Source organism: Buteo buteo, chromosome 16 (genome assembly GCF_964188355.1).
Source record: "Buteo buteo chromosome 16, bButBut1.hap1.1, whole genome shotgun sequence".
Classification (NCBI taxonomy): domain Eukaryota; kingdom Metazoa; phylum Chordata; class Aves; order Accipitriformes; family Accipitridae; genus Buteo; species Buteo buteo.
This window is the reverse complement of record NC_134186.1, coordinates 9,957,965-9,973,583: the sequence shown is the minus strand read 5'-3', so window position 1 is coordinate 9,973,583 and position 15,619 is coordinate 9,957,965. Positions and strand designations below refer to the sequence as shown.

Below are 15,619 nucleotides of genomic sequence, written 5' to 3'. Positions count from 1 at the left end.
AGATTGCTGTGTAATCGGCTATTACTAATGCAATTACTCTGAAGAAATTGCTCACAAAGATATGTGTCAGGGGTGCTTCTACATCAGCAGAGATTGAAGTAATTTAATAATGAGTCACATTTGGCCTCTGAGGCGGGTAATACTGAATGGCAAATATCCACACTATGATGAAGATTTATGAAAGCATTATTTTGGGGTATGGTTATAGGATAGCTACTGGGTTTTGCAAATTCGCTATACACCTCTTCTTTTCCCAAACGTATTAGCAGTACTTCTATAATTTATGTTATAGTAGAGGCCCCAGCTGGGATCAGAGCCCCATTCTGTCAGGTACCTGCTCAGGGTCTGATATTTCTTATTCTTTCTAAAGGCCTGATTCAGAGCTTGCTGAAGTAAACAGGGAGACCTTGGATGGCTTATGGACTGAGCCCTAAATATCTGGCAGACTAAAAGAAAACAAGGAGGAGGGACAGGCCTGTCATCCCACTTCCAAGAGTCCTAATTCAAGAAGGTCCTTGACAATATGCTTGACTTTATTATTCAGTATTCACTCAAATATTTTCCTGAATCAAGGCATGGAAATGCAGTGAATCTCTCAAGACCAGCCAGGAAGCATGTAGCAGATGTGAGAAGTGAACTCAGGTCTCCAAAGTCCCTCTTTAGCTCCTTAGCCATAAACCACATAATTTCTGTAAACAGAGCTCTGTGGTATGCAATTAATTAGTAAATTTGTTAACTGTTAGCACCTCTCAAAAGACCTGTCTGACATGGTTTTATTAGTTATTGACTATGATTGTAAAAAAGAGCTATAATGAAAAAGCAACGTAAAGTATGCCACAGTAGGTTGCCACTCTGCAACACTGGAATGAAGACCATTTGTGTACAGTTGCCCATGTGCTCTATTAATTGATTACAAGTAGCTCTACAAAATGAGCTGACTTACCATTGCTTTACCTCAGAAGCAGAAATACAGACATACCCAAAGTACCAAACATACATAGAACTGTCACTACAACAGGTATAGTCATTCTTTTTTTCTCTTTTTTTTTTTAATTCCTGCAACTGAAAAATATAAACCAAAATCGTCTAAACACAGGGATTAAATGATGACACTAGAGCTTTATCATCCAATAAGAAATGACTGCTACCACTATCGGTGCAGTAAAATAGAATGCAATGAATATAATAATTTTATATCAGTACAAAGTTCATCACTTTCAGTAATACCCATTAATTGTTAAGGTATGCATACAGAAGGCCAGACCTGGCCAGGGTTAACCCAACAGGGTGTGAGAAATTGCCAGATACTGCAGACAATGGAAGGGGAAAAACCAGCTGGCCAAACTTAACGTGGGGTTAAATTAATAGGACAGTAAAAGGAGAAATTTCGAGATATAAAATACTGAAAAGGGATTATCCAGAACTCCCTTTGGGTGGAGCCTGAAAAGATGGTGAAAAGGCATGTGTTGACTTACTGGGGTCACTGACAAAGGCTGAAACTACCAAGCAAGGATGCACCCCCGCCCCCCCGCCCAACAAAAAAACAAACCCCAAACCTTAATAAAACTGGGAACAATGGTAAAATTGTACAATGGGGACAAGTTGCTTATTTGAGGGGGAGAAAAAGGGGTACCTGCTTTACAGGTCTCTGCCTAATCACAGAACCTGGAGCAGCACAATAAACCTGTTGTTCTGACCATACTCTCAGGACCCCCAAACACCAAAAGACTCTGCAACCTCTTCCTCCCCTCTTAGGGGTTTGGCTGTCTGTGCTGGAGGCCAGCTCTGATATGGCACAGCTGTAGCCTTGGATCAGACTTGGGTGAGCAAGAGCTGCGAGAAGCCTTTTTGGGGACCTTACCCCTTCACTCAGGAGCTGCATTTAAGCTCAGGCATTACTCCTTCCTGAGCTACTTCATAGATCTATCTATACCTGGTTACATGCCCTGCTGATCCTCACTCACTGATTTGAATTCCTGGTTTGACATCGTATTTACCTCATCACTGTGGACTTGTCTGGCAACAAGCGGACTGCAGGCTGATCTTATTACAATTGCCAGAGCTCTTCTTGCACAGGTACCATGCACTTTGTTAGTGTGGAATTTAGGCACGCAGGGTTTGTTCTTCAAACTCAGTCCCTTGTTGACGATAAGCAACATCTGTGTCTGGTTTAGAAGGGATCACAGAATATCTACCTCGCATTCCCCAAACACTTCCCAGCACTTTCTTGTATATTTCACACATGAATCAAGAGATGCAAAACAATCATGTGCTATAGAAAGAATCAGAAACTGAGAGCATCAACATCAAGCAAATCTTTGAACTGGCAGAACATTAAAAAACATAGATTATCCTCATAGAAGATCCTAAAAAAACTCCCAGTCTCATGTTGTTGAAAATTCTTTCATGATCCCAAAGTAAGTTTGATCAATTCAAGCTTGAGCATTTAAACAGGGAAATTTAATATCTCTAGGAAGGTGAACACACACTGCCTGCATTTTGCCTCAGCATTTGTTAGTGTTCAGTACTTAAGGGTTCTAAGAATGACATATCAAGGAGAAGAAATTTTTCCAGGTGCCATAGGTGACTAGCAAAAGCCCTGAAGTATGAGATTAATGAAAGGAAATATGGCATAATCTAGTGTCTTTCCTTTCAAAATCCCTTGAATATGCCAACATACAGACACTGAAAGCCTTATACTACAGACATAATTTATTGTCTCCAGGAAATCTGATTTAATTATGCAATTTTTGAAGTTTCTTTTTAAAATATTTTAGGTTCCTGGCTCATACTATCCTATCTGCAAAACCATTTCAGAACCTTATTTTTTAATAGTTAGGAAAACTTACTTTTCATTCCAAATTTAAGTGATATGTATACTTTAACAGCTTCTATCCCTCTTTGATATTTATCCCCTGAATTTATTTATAAAGAGGAATCATATCTCCTCTCAGCCTTTATTTGCCTAGACTAAATCAAACTCCTTTGCTCTCTCCACCTAAAAACAGATATTCCATTCTCTCATTTGTCACAGGAGCCTTTCTGAGAACTGCATCTCTTCCAAATTGTTTGTCTTTCTTGAGCACAGATGACCAGAACTGTACACAGTATTCCAAAGGAAGATTTAGCAGCATTTTATAAAATAATACATTTTCCTCTCTCTACTAAAAATATCTTTTCTAATATTCCCTAGAACAGTTATGCCGAAAATTCAGAAACCTTCCCTCAAGGCTTCTTAGCTGGCACCCTGGGTGAAAGTCTCTGCATTATATATATGATATCATGTTTACCAGAGATGAGAGCCTAGAGATGTTGCTCAAAGCTGTAGCTCATGCCTTCTTCATTCATTTCCCTTACTATACTATTTGTATCTCTCCCCTGCACTCCTACCCTTTACTTTTGGAGGTAGAATTTTCTTACCTTTTCCACTCTAGTTCCATTTTTAATTCTATTTTTTTTTTTAATTTTCCCTGTGATTTTTTTCCTCTTTCTTTATTATTTTTCAACCTCTTGACTAGTCAAACTCTTATGATTTTTCTTCCTGTTTTCTCCTCGTCTTTTGAGCTCATCTCTCCTTTGGGCTTAATAACTTGCCATTTTATATTGTGGCACTGTCTTCTGCTGTGTTTATTCAAATTAAGATGCAACTGAAGATGCGACTGTATTATTACATTAAATTCAGTTTTTCAAGGATTCTAACAGTTCCTCTTACAATGCATTTATCTTTTCTACTCCTTACAATAATTTTTATTTTGCATTTCTATTTCTAATTTCTATTTTTAATCCATACTTGCATCACTAGTCCTAACCCTAGTTTCTTGTTTACTAGTGTTAATCCTACTGAACCTCACCTCCACTGGGAATTTTAGTGAGTTGATTTCTGAGGTTTGATTTCAAGGTATGATTTAGCAATACAGGCTGGTTTCTTCTTTTTCTTCAAGCTTTGCTTCCTTATGGAGTGTCTATTGACTCTACAGCCCTTGTATGCTCTTCTGATTTATGGCCTCATAGTAACTCTATCTGGGGACAAATACTTTTTAAGATGATGCCTTTATGTAGGTATTAATTCCAAAATCAAGAGAAATCATCTTAGGAATTGAAGGGCCCAGGAAGGGGTGAAGCAAACAGGTGATGCCATATCACTTATGGAGCACTTTAGAATCCATTTTCTCCTATGACATTCAGCAATCTCCAGCAGCAGTTGTTAAAAGCAAAGATATAAAATGCAATCCATTCATATATCAGCCACCACCAATAAAAAAGCCCTTCCTCTTAATAAGCAAAATTTTAAGATAGCATGCAGTCTTATCTGCTGTCCTGGCAAGAATTTTTCATGGATCAACATGACATGGAGAATATCTTTATTCTTTTAAGCATAAATGCCAAAAACATCTAAGCATATATTATTAACTTAGCATAAAATGTCTAAAACCAAAAAGCATTAATATTTATATTTCTGTCAATTCATTTAGATGACAATTTTTTTTTCTTTTCCAGAAACACAGCAGCAAATAGCTTACTCCTGTTAGAGAAAATAAAATCTACTATTATCCCAACAGTAAGAATGAGAAGAGGAAGAAATGTCACAGAGAATAAGAAAAATGAGTAATTAAATAAAAGCTATTCCAAGCTTTAAGGGAAACTGGATTGCAAATGTAGGATTCCACAAATTTCAATCCTAAATGCTATGTACATAAAAGATTTTCCCATCATAAACTACTGTACTTTATAATAGGAGTAAAAAGGAGGTCATCTTCCTCCTATTCTTTATGAGACTAACCTGTCTAACAAATCTAATGTTGAACAAAGTCTAGCATGGGTTTTTTTCCCAACAGTAAATACCAAACCTACTGACAACATTGCACTGTTTTCCAAAAATAGTACATCTACAGACAGCAGAAGTAAGTTGCCAAAACAGAGAAGACCCAAAGCTAAACTTAGTAGATTTGCCTACTACCACTGGAAATGGAATTTTTTCACAATTCATAAAATAATCAAACTAAGATAGCAAATGCTTACTCAGTTTTTACTGCATCTCCACTCAAAACATCCAATAAAGTAATTTTAAGTTAAACTTGCTTTTAATAAGAGTCTAGGTAAAGACTGAAGAATGGGCTCAGAAAGCCCTAACTACAGAGAAAATCTGTTTTAGTACAAAATGTAAAAAGCTTTCTACAGTATTAAGGTACTCAGAAAAATGCTGGATGGGGTGCTGGTTTCACTTACACCAGCATAATTCAGAAAGAATTCAACTGAAGTCAATAAAATTATTCCTATGAAAGATCAAAGTAAGATCATTAAGTACCAAAATTGTTGAGACTATGGCAACATATAAACATTAATACTTATTTGCTTTATAATACCTTGAACATTATTCAACTTTCAGTCCTTTAGATTTTAATTATGCATGTAGGATCTGAGATAAACATCTCCCGAATTCCTCCATGATCATCCGCTCAGCTAAACAAACAGAGTAACCTCTTTTTTCTGCCTCTTCAGCTTGCATCAGGAGACAAGCACATACTGCTTTCACTTCTTCCCAAGATATACATACAGCTGGTTGCCTGACAGAGGAAAAGAAACTAGTATGAAATGTCTCGATTTTAAATACACAAAACAATTTAAAAGACAAACTGCAAAACTCAGTTAAGAGTTGGAATGCACAGAGGTGAATCAGAGTAGCTGCACTGTTACTGTAAGATACATCCTTGCAGGAATTTCACTATTCTACACTGAATAGCTTCAGCTTCTGACAGATTGCTTCTGAGTTTTTCTAATTTATCACATGGAAGACTGTGTTCACACTACATAACAAATCTACGCAAATGCTGCCCAACAGGTGCAGACAGGGAAAGCTTATACAACAAGCCTCTTCCTCCATCTGCATGCAATAATCAGATCCTGCCTTATGTATAAGGAAATGTGTTAAAAAGGCTTAGTCAGGGTCTAGGAGGTACTAAATGTAAATTCAGTCTATTGCTGCTAAAGGAAACAGCACTAAGCCCCTTAAGGATTCCCTGAATGGCACCTTAGCAGTCTTGCTTTGAATAAACTCTTGAAAATACCAGTCGTTAACACCATAACTCATTCTGCTACATTAATAACGTAACTCATCCTACTGTGTGATTCAAGCAAAGGCATAAATTGGCACCATCTACCCCATCAATATACTACCAACAGCAGAAATTGATAAAATATTTTTAAAATATATCATCAGAAAGTATTTTAAAAATGGAATTAAGATAAGAATTTCAAAGTAATGTTTGATGCAAAGAAGCAAAGAAAATTATATATGCAAACTGAAAATTTTAGAGCCTGGAGTAAAGCTCCCTAAAATGCATTAAGATGGGGTTTAATTAATTTTAATTATTATTAACAGGTATTTCTATTTATTAGCCAAATTACTATAAACCAACCAAAAATAGAGATTAGGCTACAACTGTGTTAGAAAGCATAACAACATTAGGATATTTTACAATCCAAATTGCCAACACAAATAAAATTGACAGGAGATGGACCAAAGGAATGGGAGAGATGGCAAAGGAGCAGCGATATAAACATGCTTATTAATTGAACATCACAAACATGTTAATAACATAATTTTCTTAGTACTTCTTTGGTCAAGGTTTTGTTAGAAATGAATGCTTGAACATAGAAAAATTTAAGAACAGAGAAACTGAAGGAAAAACATAAAGTAGCTAAGGGGGAAAAAAAGTCGAGAGAATGAAATATGTGCTCTGTACATAAATAACTGCTGTTTTGTAAGCAGAACTAATACATATATCCCTGAACTCCGTATACTATATTCTTAAAGGATAGTTATAGCCTCTCCTTTGGATATTTTTTTATTTATAGAAGTAAGATGGCATATACTATGTGAAGTGATTCCTTGTATATAAGCCATCTGTCATTTTCGTCACTATTTCTTAGATAATTATGATAATGGGTACACAAAAAATTAATAAAGTCAAACCAATGGATTATGCAGTGCTATTTCCAAGTATTCACCTGTCTGTCTTCAATTTTGGTAACTCTTCAAATGTTGATGTTAAAACTGGGCTATTTCCTTCATCATTTCCAATGTCCACATAGTTTAGCACATGGAACTGTTTTTTTTCATCTGGACTTTCTTCATAATTTTTGCAACCAATGCATTTGCAAATAGAGGAACACATAATTTTAGCCTGGCAAATATAGAATATTTAGAATAAAAATTGTATAAATCTTAAATAAAACATACATTTGAGCAACCATTGGAGCTATACCACCAGGGACTTATTCTAGATGTGCTGGTCCGGGATACTCCCAGAGCAAAACCATCAGTATCAATAAAGTAAGGAAGCAAGACAGGTTTTTTTCCATGGATTCTCTGTGGAGACTGATGTTCTGTACATGGACAAATCACTCCTCCCCTCAATTTGTGGATAACTTTGCAAGATAACAAAATACCACAGATAGAAACTACCGGGATTAGCAGAAAACCATTCCTCACTTCTTCTGGAGCAAGTCATGGGCTGAGAGCTCCTGATACCGAAAATTTTAGCTGACCAACTTCAGCCAGATTCAGTTCTTTAAAGACATGACAAGAAAGAGACTGTGCTTCCTATGTTCAAAAGCTTTTATGATGAAAAATGCAAAGGAAGAAGAGAAGTGATTCTTTTTTGCAGCTACTAGTTACAGAATATAGTCAATGTTAAGGAAGTAAGTGATGAGAGGAAAGTTCACCTGACTCACCTCAAAGCACTCACAATAATTCTTGAGGCATCCCGAGCGCTTGCAGTTACATCCTTTGTTATGGTGAGGTTTAATTTCTCCTAGTTTTCTTTTCCCAATCTTTGGTAAGAAAGCTTCTGGGTTTCTATCAAGACAGGCCTAAAACAAAAATGGCTAGATTATGAGAAATTAAAGAAATGTTTTTAAACACCAGAATGACTGTGATACAATGTTTAATAAAGAAGTCCTTTCTTTCCACTCACATCATTGGTGATATGAAGCCCATGGATAAAGGAGTCTTCCATGGCATGTGAGAGCAGGAATTCAAAGATTCTGAAACACTAAGCCAAGTTGGCTCTATCACGGAAAGCAACATATATTGTTTTTATGGAATAACATAAATGACCCATCTACTCTTCTCTTGGGGCTGGTTTCCTTTCACTGCTGACACTGCTTTCACCAGAAATAAAAAGTTCTCAGTGAAGAAAGAACCCTTGCATACATAGTTACATACATCTCAGAAGTTTTAAACATATCTTTTTTTATTAATGGCCCAATACAAAGACCATTCACTGAAATTAGCATTGGATTGGAACAGCAGGTTTTTATTAGGTCCCAAGACCTCGCAATACCATGGACTACTAAAAGGCAGGTTAAAGAGGTTATATGCCCTTTATGTACAATATTTATGGATGGCACAGGTATGCTTTTGTCAGTGACAAACAAGATCTATTATGCTTTACAAGATGACATCTACAGCAGTGAGAGGAGTGCTTAGATACCAACAACCCCATCAGCTGAACTACAGACAAGCATCTGATTTAAAAACTAGTTGTTACATACTGACAGCAAAAACTGCTGTGGCTTTGACTGGTTGCATGTGGTCTAACTCTAATTAGATCAATGTCTTGTACAATCCAGAAATGATGTGAATGATACAAAGATTGTTCTGGAGAGTTGCATACAAGAAGCACAAAGCCATTAATATATCCATAAAGCATCTGCAGTAGAGTAAGACTTTTCATTATCACTTTAAAACTTACAAAACATAACATACATATTAGATTAAATTATTGCCCAGATTGTGCAGTTCAACATACATGCAAAAATTATCCCACATATTATTCTTTATTCCACTAGTAAAATCAATCTCCAAATGTAGAAGCAACCTGCTTCTCACTAGTGCAGGGTTCAGTGTCGCTGCCAGGAAAGCCAACTTTGCATTGCTGCATGGGTCAACCAGTAAGACTAACACAGACAACTGCAGAAGATCTGTCAATGAGAATAATAATTCGGATAGTAATAATTTGTTTTCCTTTAACTACTGTCTGACTTTGGGATACAATAAATTTTCCTTCACATGAAAAAATTTTCTGAAATTAAATTTGGGTTTGAATACTTCCTTCCAAGAATAAAAATTATCATTTCGTTAACACATCACTAGTTTTAATCCAAAGTATCAGAAGTTCTATAAAAGGAAGGAAATAAATCCCTAAATTTCTTTATGTAAGATTAATACAGAGGTAACACATAACTTCACTTGTGTTAAAAATATCCTATTTCAAATGCTGTAACTAGTGGAAAAAACAATACTGCTATATTTTTCGCACAAGAAGCTGATACCGATGTGTATTGTATTTTTGTTTTTACCTTAATGGCTTTAAATCGCTCAGTTTCATGAAGTTGATTGTTGTAACAATTATTGCAGTTGCAGTTGTTGCAAAAATCACCATTGGCAAAACAATCACAATATCTATGATTAAAATGTAAAATAACATAACAAATAAAAAGATTAACTGGTTTAAGTGCAAATTTTTAAATTTAAATTCTACTTCTATGCAGAATGTTTAGTTTCTTCTCATGAAAAATGTTCCTTCCTCTGTAACTTAATCACATCCAAACCTAGACAAAGAGCTTCTCTCTCTTTCAGTTTTGCATTTTGTAAAATACACCCAGTCCATCAACGAATCAAACATTAATTATTGTGTATACATCTCTGTGCATATTATTTATGAAAGAAAGCAGCAGCAAGACAGAGAAAATGTATTTTAGTATACAGAATTTACATTCTACATAGGATTTTCCAGATATGCTCTGAACAATTCTTCTAGCTTCTCTTTTTATTTTTCATACTTTGGATTATATGCAGTCATCTACACCTCTGCAGCAAGCTTGTGTGACACTAGTTTATGTCAGCTGTGGATCTTTCTAACTCAATATCAGATGAGTAATTTTTGACACGTATGTACTGTTCATTTGAAAGCACGCATTTCTTGTATGTTTATCCTTTCATCTATACACTATTATTAGCATTTATGAAATGTTGAAAAACTGTTACTTACAATTTAAGACACTGAGATTTTGTGCAGTTACATGGTTTCTTAGACTTTGTAACCCCTGAACCAAAAGATAGGCTACACAAGTTGAAAAAGGAAAAAAATTAGAAAAAAATACACAAATACAAATATAACTACAATGAAAACTAATTATTCTATAGTTTTGAAACAATAAATACTGACTTTATTTTTTACACCAATATTGGTGCTACTGAACAAGTGTGGCCTCACAGAATACATGAGAAAAAGAGAATAAGCAACCTGTAATCTCCCTCTATCCTCTAGCTGTCACTACTTGGGACAGGTCTGCCCTTAGTCCTACAAACTGGTAATGGTTGTGCAACTGCAAAGCTCTCTCTCAGCTTTCACACTGGGGTTGCACCTGCCTCTTATTTAAAAATGATCTGCAATTAAATATTATTAAAATAATTCCATTAGTGTTAGAAATACAGGCTAAACACATGCTAATTAAATTTGGAAACATATAAATTAACTTAGAAAATTAAATGTTTTTCAGGCAAATGGACAGCACAACTGCACTGATCCTAAGAAAACCTGAAACCATGCTACATAGTCTTGACTGCCAGCAACTGGCATCATGACTACTGACATATATACACAAAGCACTCTTACAGATTTGCATTTTTGTTAAGAGAAAGTAGCAGCTATGCAAGATGAAAATGTCTAGGTGTCATTGCCAGTTTAAAATTCAAAAGTCATCATGGATGTAAGATGTTTCACGCATCTTACCCCTCTGAGGTCATTTTCACTGGCCCAAGCAGATTTGGTTCTAGATGGAATGTGGCAGAGCTAGCTACTGGTTGTAAGGGTCCATTTTCAAACTGTTCAAGATAAAATGCATATATCCTGTTTATGTTAACTTTAAAAAAATACTCTTGTAAGTTAACAGAGAAAAGTAACACAAAGAAAATGTTTCTGGGATAATTTGATCACCAAAGTTACTGATAAAAACTCATGGAAGTAAAGAGTCATGAAAACTGCATGCATCTCCTCTTGGAAACTATTCAGTATGTCAAGAATCCCATTTCTCCCAATGCAAAGAACCAAGAAAAGCTTTCAGTGCCGCAGTGTTGGTACACTATTTTCAATTTACTGGTAATTCTAGGTTCAGTTGCTTTTAATTCCAGTAATCAGTTGAAACTGGCTAGTGACTTGATGATTTATGTTATGTTCAGCTGCAATATGACATCTAATTGGTTGAAAACTAAGCAAAATTTAAAAAAATAATCAGCTCACAGGCCAAGAAAACACACTGTTGTATCTTCAGACATACAATTAATAAGGGCCTGGTTATGGAGAGAGACAAGGTAAGAACAATTAGGATTACGCTGTTATTACTGGTAATGGAGGGACAGTGAATAATTGTAAATCACTGTTATTTTAACAGGTAATTAATCTAGCTGGCCATAAAGAAGAGGAAAATTAATGTATTTAAAGGAAGGGAAGAAATCTAGGAAACAACTAATTTGGGATACAGTTAGAGAAGAACTACAAGCCTGTCTACACCACTGCTCCAGAATGTTTAGGAACTAATTTGCAGATATACCACCTTTAGAGATGAAAGACTCCCTAGGTCAATGTTCAATCTGACCCTTGGGTTTTTTCTTCCCTCTTTTATGATAGTGGCTACTATCCACAAACCATTTGCTGTGTTTGTATCGACATCACATATTCACTTCACAAATCAAAAGTTAACAATTAAAAATTTGAAGTGATTTTTGCTGCCACCTCTGTTGGAAGTAACACATGAGAAGCCAAACATCTGCAAAGATTTTTAGTCTTCTGTTCAATTTTCATCAACAAAAAAGATAATCAACAAAAATTACAAAGACTTAATGACTGTTAAATCCTAATCAAGACAAAAGAGTGTAAAAAATCCTACTGGAAGAAAATATTCCCCTTCTTCTAGCAAAAGTCAATGTTCTTTCCTTCACCCCAAAAGAGTCTTAAAATGGTTCTCAGAAATAACATCATCTATATAATACCAAATTCAAGGTTTCAAAACTGGAATAAATTTAATTTTCTTATGGAAAACTGTATTTTTAATTCTGATATTACTTCTAGAATATGTTGAAATCAGAAATCTTTATATGCAGAAAGAATACTGCATGCAGAACTCATCTGTCCAAACCAGCTAAACTGTCTTTAGAAAATGCATACAATTGTTACTTCCCAACATAGACTTCACAACCCATTTTAAGAAAAGGGAGAATAGTGTATGTTGTACTTAACAAGTTTAAAGGATAAAGCTTATTTACCTCTTGTTCATTCAGAACCAGTTCACCTGGAACAGGCAAAACCTGCCCCAGTACACCTGTCACAGGGTTGTCCACATCTGGAAAGAAGACATTTACCTGAAGACAGCAGAACTACTCACAGTGTATAAAGTTTCATTTATGCATAAATATTTTTTGAATTAAGCATTCAGGTAAATTGGTATCTTCAACTTCTTTTGTTAATAAAAAAAATTACCTAAGGCTGTCTGTCCTCTGTTAGCACTTTCTCCTACAACTTAGTTTTGAATCCAAACTTACTCTACAATAAATAGTGTCTATGAAGGACTTAGAAGTTTTTCCTCCAGAAATGTTTTTCTCATTGAAAAAAAACAAGTATAAAAACCTGACCACACAAAAATACGCCTGACAGAAGAACCCACCATCAATTTGTTAGCTAGGAATTTGAGCATAGGATTTTACTCTATGACACCAAGTACATTTAAATTCAAATGCCATAGACTTAAAGTATTTTGATAAAATAAGAAAAATATCAGAAACGATTAAATATATTTATCTTGAGTTCATATTTTACAAATTTCCAGAGTTCTGAGAGAGCATTTGGAATATAGGTCTTTAGCTTATGAAAAAAATTACTAAAAACCCATGGAGAAAACCATAGCTGTGAGACTAAGTCTTTGTGTAAGTCCTGGTGAAGAACTGCATTAAGTGAGCATCCTGGCCTGTGCAGAAAAAAGCAAGCATCAGTCATAGTAAGATTACAAGATGAATCTTATACCTCTACTTACTTTCCTCCCATCTAAAGAAAGAAAAATAAATGGAAGCCAAAGGACAGCTTAATTCAAAAGTTGAAGAGATTAGTCCCTAGAAACTTTTAGATATAATTGCTGTACTCAATTCTTTTACTTGCTATGAAGATGAGTAAAACAGAAGAAAGGTCAAGCAAACAAAAACTAAAGAAAATATGCCAGTGCACTCCTCGGCTTTTTCTTCCCTACCATTACAGCAAATGAAAGAGAGTTTGAAGGAACATGACCTTTAACTTGAATGTGCCTGGTTTACTCTTCTGATGGCTTCTGACATATAAGTAAACAAGCCCCATACCTGGAGCATCTGCTGAGAGATGCCCACACTCAGCACTTATTGATATTGAGAACAATATCTGTGTTTGTTTAGTGTCTAATATTAAAAGGCTTTGTTTTCACAGTGCCATCAAAATGCACCACTGAAATAAAATTATAATAATAAATAATGAAATAAACCGTGACAATAATGTTTTTGAGGAAGCTATATGTAGGTAAAGAAATATTTATTTAAATTAAAACTAAACTATACTCAAATACTTTGTTACTGCTCAGATGAAAATGTGTTATTCCATCTAAACAGCATTAACTTTAGGACCTCAGAAATTACTTTCATTAAAAACTGATAGCATTTCAAGTTCACAGCATTTCAAGTTCACATAATTATGTAAATATTAGTGAGACATTCTGAATCCCAAGGCGAAAGTATACTCATAGCCCTCAACGCTGCTCTTCATTTATAGGCAAACAGTGTCACTTGGTGGCAAGCTAGGGTAAATGCAAACGTATGCAGCTGTTCATGCTAAATGTGCTTTATATGGAAAATAATCTGCATATTAAAAACTTTCAATAAATTCAACATATCCATTACATCATTCTTATTACACTGAAGCGCGTAGCAATTTTTTAATTATAAAATGAAGTAAAATAATAACTGGTCATAGCTACACTAGCTTTGGCTCATCTCCCACTGTTGCTGCTTAAGAACATAAACACATGCATTTGCATATTAAAAATCTATCTATGATATACCATCTGACAGGCTAAAGATAATTTTAATTTTTATTGTACCTGATTGAAGATAATTATGTTGGTGATGATACTCAGGAATTAGATGAACTGGTTTTAGTCCTTGTGTGCCACAACCATTTATACAGAGTATTTGAGTACCTCCTTCCAACTGACAGATAACCTGGAATGAATAACTAATAATTAGGTTTCACCTAAGAAACTGTAATTCTAAGCATATAAATATAAAAGTTTTCCTAAGAGTACCACCTGTCTTATAAAGCTTCCTAATCACAGACTGGAATCTCTCAAATGGGATCATTATGCATTAAGATGTTTGGGATTTGACCCTTAATTTATTTTTGGAAGCAGCTATTGAGATCTACCACTGTAGCTCCTCAGCTTAGGTCATATGGATTCCTGGTTCTCCAAATTGCTCCATGGGGCTTTGGAGAGCATATTCTAGCTATTTACTAGTCCGCTGGCTTCAGATTCAGTTCCCTAACCAGAACATGCCATTGTAATTGTTCATGTTTAATTTCATTTATTTAGCCGTTATTTTAAAATCTTCTCATTTGTTTTTTTTTTGTTTCCAGCTGTTAAAGAGAATGTAATGTGTTTTATATAAAGTAGCACTGTAACTAGAAAAAATTTAGACTATGAGTCCAAGGAAGGGACTGCCTTATTATTCTTGATACAGCACTTACTAAGTGGGACTTCTTGATGCTAGCATGGTACAAATAAGTTAATTTTCTCTAGCATATGATTTTGCTATCAATTACAGGATATAATTACCACGGGGTTGGAATCATTTCTGTGTGAACATCTGGATTCCTCTGCTACACTGTGTAATGCTAATAACTTGCAGCCAGACTCGTCAATATTTGAACTCTGAAAAATTGCTCTGTCTTGGTGATTCTTGATAACAGTACTAACTGCTTCTCTTACCTCAGCCTGAAATACAATGTTTTAAAACTTAACAGGCATGCTTTAAAATCTACTTTAAATTCCAAGCAAATACAAGAAATTTAAAAATTTATCTGCATAAATCATATATTTTAAAGCAACAATTGTACTCAAATGTAATACTGAGAATTATTTACTTGTCAATGGCAGAATGACTTTTGCTCATATTTCAAGTAAAAATATTCCTGAAGAATAACAATGAACAGTAACATACTTTACAGTAACAATGGCGTTCAGTGTCCCCAAAATCACGAAGCATCAACTGATTTCTAAAGTGCCCTGGAGAAGTTAGGCAATAGTCACAGCAAATTATACAAAACAAGAATTAATCTTGAATTATATAACTTGACTGGGGATTATTGGGATTTAGTCTAAGTAAGAAGTAGTCATGGGAGACTGGAATGCAAATTCAGTTATACCTATAAATTAGATTGTTCCAAAATTAACTTTTGTTAGGGTGATCAACTACTGTGTGTCATGGCATTCCATCATAGATATGGTGCCACTTACATTTGTTGAAAACCAATTTATCACCTTC

General features: G+C 35.0%; 1 protein-coding gene across 1 annotated transcript; it reads right to left on the bottom strand.

Moving 5' to 3' along the window:
* Positions 1–4,356: 4,356 nt before the first annotated feature.
* TESMIN (testis expressed metallothionein like protein) lies at positions 4,357–14,810 on the bottom strand. The gene is made up of 8 exons (XM_075047782.1): positions 14,179–14,810; positions 12,329–12,405; positions 10,800–10,891; positions 10,056–10,127; positions 9,364–9,466; positions 7,735–7,872; positions 7,009–7,184; positions 4,357–5,564 (listed from the first exon to the last, which is right to left on the bottom strand). The coding sequence occupies exons 3-8, from the start codon at positions 10,811–10,813 to the stop codon at positions 5,402–5,404; spliced, it is 666 nt and encodes a 221-aa protein (XP_074903883.1). The 5' UTR covers positions 10,814–10,891; positions 12,329–12,405; positions 14,179–14,810; the 3' UTR covers positions 4,357–5,401.
* Between the last annotated feature and the right edge of the window lie 809 nt (positions 14,811–15,619).

Bases quoted from the DNA above. Each gene is read 5' to 3' on its own strand.
- TESMIN (XM_075047782.1), bottom strand. The intron at 9,467-10,055 runs GTAAGTAACAGT...TTTTAATCATAG, and splicing joins AAATCTCAGTGTCTTAAATT to ATATTGTGATTGTTTTGCCA. The intron at 7,185-7,734 runs GTGAGTCAGGTG...TATATTTGCCAG, and splicing joins ATTATTGTGAGTGCTTTGAG to GCTAAAATTATGTGTTCCTC.